At 42.3% G+C, this 3,342-nt stretch overlaps 1 protein-coding gene across 1 annotated transcript; it reads right to left on the bottom strand.

Moving 5' to 3' along the window:
* Nucleotides 1–774: 774 nt before the first annotated feature.
* Nucleotides 775–1,020, bottom strand: LOC308289663 (cytochrome c oxidase subunit NDUFA4-like; the record flags this gene model as incomplete). The annotated part of the gene is made up of 1 exon (XM_080731408.1): nucleotides 775–1,020. The coding sequence occupies one exon, from the start codon at nucleotides 1,018–1,020 to the stop codon at nucleotides 775–777; it is 246 nt and encodes an 81-aa protein (XP_080587534.1).
* Between the last annotated feature and the right edge of the window lie 2,322 nt (nucleotides 1,021–3,342).

Raw genomic sequence — 3,342 nt, 5'->3', positions numbered from 1 at the left:
TTTCTTGCCCTTCTTAAACTCCTTGTCCATGGTGAGCTTTCACAGCCACATCAAAGTAGACTTGTGTGACTGTTTTCTCTAGCACAACACCCACGTTGAATTGGAATCCACTTGCATCCATTGTTAGAGTACCATCTGTCTGTCTCCCTTGTATGCCCATATATGGACATCCGTCTGTCTTTGTCCCTTTAATGCCCATATATGGAGATGTCTACATCTCGCTACCCATGTCTCTTTCTTTTATGCCCATATATGGAGATCCTTGATGTCATCCGTATTATGCCCAAATATCTGGAAGTGGAATATACATACATGCCCATATATGGGCATATCAGTTGGATCGGCAGTTGTGGACAAAGAGATCTCCATAAATGGGCATATTGTACGGATAAGACAGAATCTCCACATATGCCTATAAATGGGCATAGTTATTGTTAAAGGATGAAAAAAATATCATACCCTGAAGAATGGCCACTACATGTCCCAGTAGCCACTTCAATAACCTTTCTTTTTCCTTAATCGCAAGCTCAGTCCCCCACCAAAAAGAGCAAATTCGCTAAACCTTTTTTGAGCGGTGCTCCTGTAAGGAGCTAACCACTCCTACATCTGGCTTTGTCCGTTTGTTCAGAGAAAAGAGGCGCCCAGGGTCACATTGGCCAAGCTTCACGGGATGCTTAATGAAATTAACTGTCTGTCACTTTCATTTGTAATCTTCAGAGCAACCAGACCCTTTCCCTTTCCCGCATTTGGTCGCTGTTCCATGCAGCAGTGATTTTAGAAGTCAGGACCGTTCTTCTTCAGATTGCTGTAGTCCTGGTTAACTGTGAACAGCTTGAACTGCTCGTCTGGGGCCAGCTTGTTCCAGGGCTCTGGGTTCTTCTTGTCCCAGCAGATATCCGGGTTCTTGAGGAGGGTCCGACCGGTGAACGTAAAGAACATGGCCCCCGCACCGCCAGTTAGGAGGAAGAGGGGGATCAAAGCTGGGTGGCTTCTCAGTTGTTTTGCGACCGCGCCCAGCATTCTGGCGTTGAAGGCTTAGTTCTCTCTCAAAGTATGTAGCAACTATAAGGACCGTGTGTCAGACCTATGCCTAGAGTCTATGTCAAGTGATCTTTCGAGAGGTTTTCCCGTTCCTTTTATACACCATACTTGTGATGTCATGATGTCCATATTTGGCTCAGAAGACAGTCAGTCAAGTCAGTCAATCCAAATATGGATTTGACTGACATCATAGTGATGTCATAGACTGTCCTACAATAATGATAATGATTTATGATGTCATAGTACTGAGGACGTAGATAATTGATTTCTTAGACAGGCATCTATAAGGTCTGCATGGCCAGCATTCTGGGAAATTGCAAGTGTGGTTGCCGTGGGCGAGTCACATTTTGAAAGGAATTCCATCTTACCATTCGAATTTTCCCTGTTCAAGTCAATGGGAAAAAATAATTCACTAATACATTAATGGCTATATAAGGAGATCTCTGTGCCCATATGAAGATCCCTGATGTCATTAATATTAAACCCATATTATGTCGGTTATCTCCATATTTGGGAAAAGTTACATTTTTGCATTTTTCCATTCAAGTCAATGGGGAAAATGGATTCACGAATACACTCATATGAGCTAGAAGTTCGGGTCGCTTAGTGGCCCTCACATCTAGAATTTGGGCCGCTTTGCGGTCCTCACAGTTACGTTGTACTGCATAGTTGTGAGTTGTGTACAAGTACATGTAGTGAGTGAGGAAGTTGCTGGTTTGAGCAATGTGTATGAATGGAAATATGGAGAAAGCATTTGTTGTTAGATGTCATGGTTTATTGTCATGTTGTAATATAGGACAGTGTTTGTTAGAAAAGCTATGATGTCATCAATATTAAGCCCATATCTGGGAATGCCCATATATGGATAATGGACTTGTGTCATCTTATGATAACCAGTGTGGTTGTTGCCTGTTTCTGAGGTGCTCAAAGTTTTTAATGTCAGGGAACCCTCGAATTATTGCGACCGTAAGGTCGCAGTTTAGTATGAAAACCTCCACCGGCCGTCCGTCGGTCACACGTGCGGTCGACCGCACGTCACACGTGCGGTCGACGTGTGATGAGGTCACGATGAGTCATCTATGCCCAAATATAGATTTCTAGGTCAGATGGCCCATAGAGTTTGTGATGTCAAACCTAGCAACCCAATATAAACAAACCTGATGTCAGACCTGAAGTATCCTTTTATACCCATATATGGAGATACAGAGATCTCCATATATGGGCATATTAGAAAGCCCATATATGGGCATATACGGATGACATCAGGGATATCCATATATGGGCATAAAAGGGACAAGGGCTTACAGTTAAGAGATCTCCATATATGGGCATATCAGAAAGCCCATATATGTTCATATACTGATGACATCAGGAATATCCATATATGGGCATAAAAGGGACAAGGACTTACAGTTAAGAGATCTCCATATATGGGCATAAAGGGACAAGGACTGTTACAGTAGATATAGAGATGTCCATATATGGGCATAAATGAACAAGGACTGACAAACACTGAGATCTCCATATAACCTATGGGAATATAAGGGACGAGGACTGTCAGCTTGTAGACCTATTTTCTAAATATTGTTGTACATTAAAAACTTGAAATGGGTCGTTCTGCATAGTACTTGGGATTTGTTGATGTAAATGTTCACATAGAGTGTAATAATTGGTAAAACAAACTTTTGGCCTATTTGTGGAGATAAGCGACCAACGGTCGCTTATCTCCCGATTAGGGAGTCTTACTGGTATGTACAGTATTTGAATGCAGACCCCCATCTCTTAATATTTTGTTCCAGGGGATTTTAACATAACACACAAGCTGTTGTGCTCATCCTGTTTTTTTACATTCTTTACTGCTAATTATTTTGTTCTTGCTCCCTGAGCTGCAAACATGGAAGCCTGCATAAACAAGAGTTTCCTCACCGTTACCTGTAATTGTTGCGACCGTCAGGGAGCAGTTTACTATGAAAACCTCCACCGGCCGTCCGTCCGTCCATCCGTCCGTCCGTCCGTCACACGTCACACGTGACCATCAACAAACGTCACACCTTTGTTGATGTTTAAATCGAAGAGTCTTGGTCAAATACTTCTGTTGGTTTCTGCACTGATCATTTATACAATTCAGCTGTGTTTGCTCGTGTCATCATGATGAGGTCATAAATCAGCCATGCCCAAATATAGATTTTACGGGTTTACATGCTTACTCAGTTATTCGTTATGTGAAAGTCCTATGACGTCTATGATATCTGACATCATCATACATACATTCCCTTTTATGCCCATAAATGGAGATCCCCT

The sequence above is a fragment of the Nannobrachium achirus genome (assembly GCF_963921795.1).
Source record: "Nannobrachium achirus genome assembly, chromosome: 8".
NCBI classification, from domain to species: domain Eukaryota; kingdom Metazoa; phylum Chordata; class Actinopteri; order Myctophiformes; family Myctophidae; genus Nannobrachium; species Nannobrachium achirus.
The sequence above is the reverse complement of the archived record's forward strand: the minus strand, read 5'-3'. Positions and strand labels throughout refer to the sequence as shown.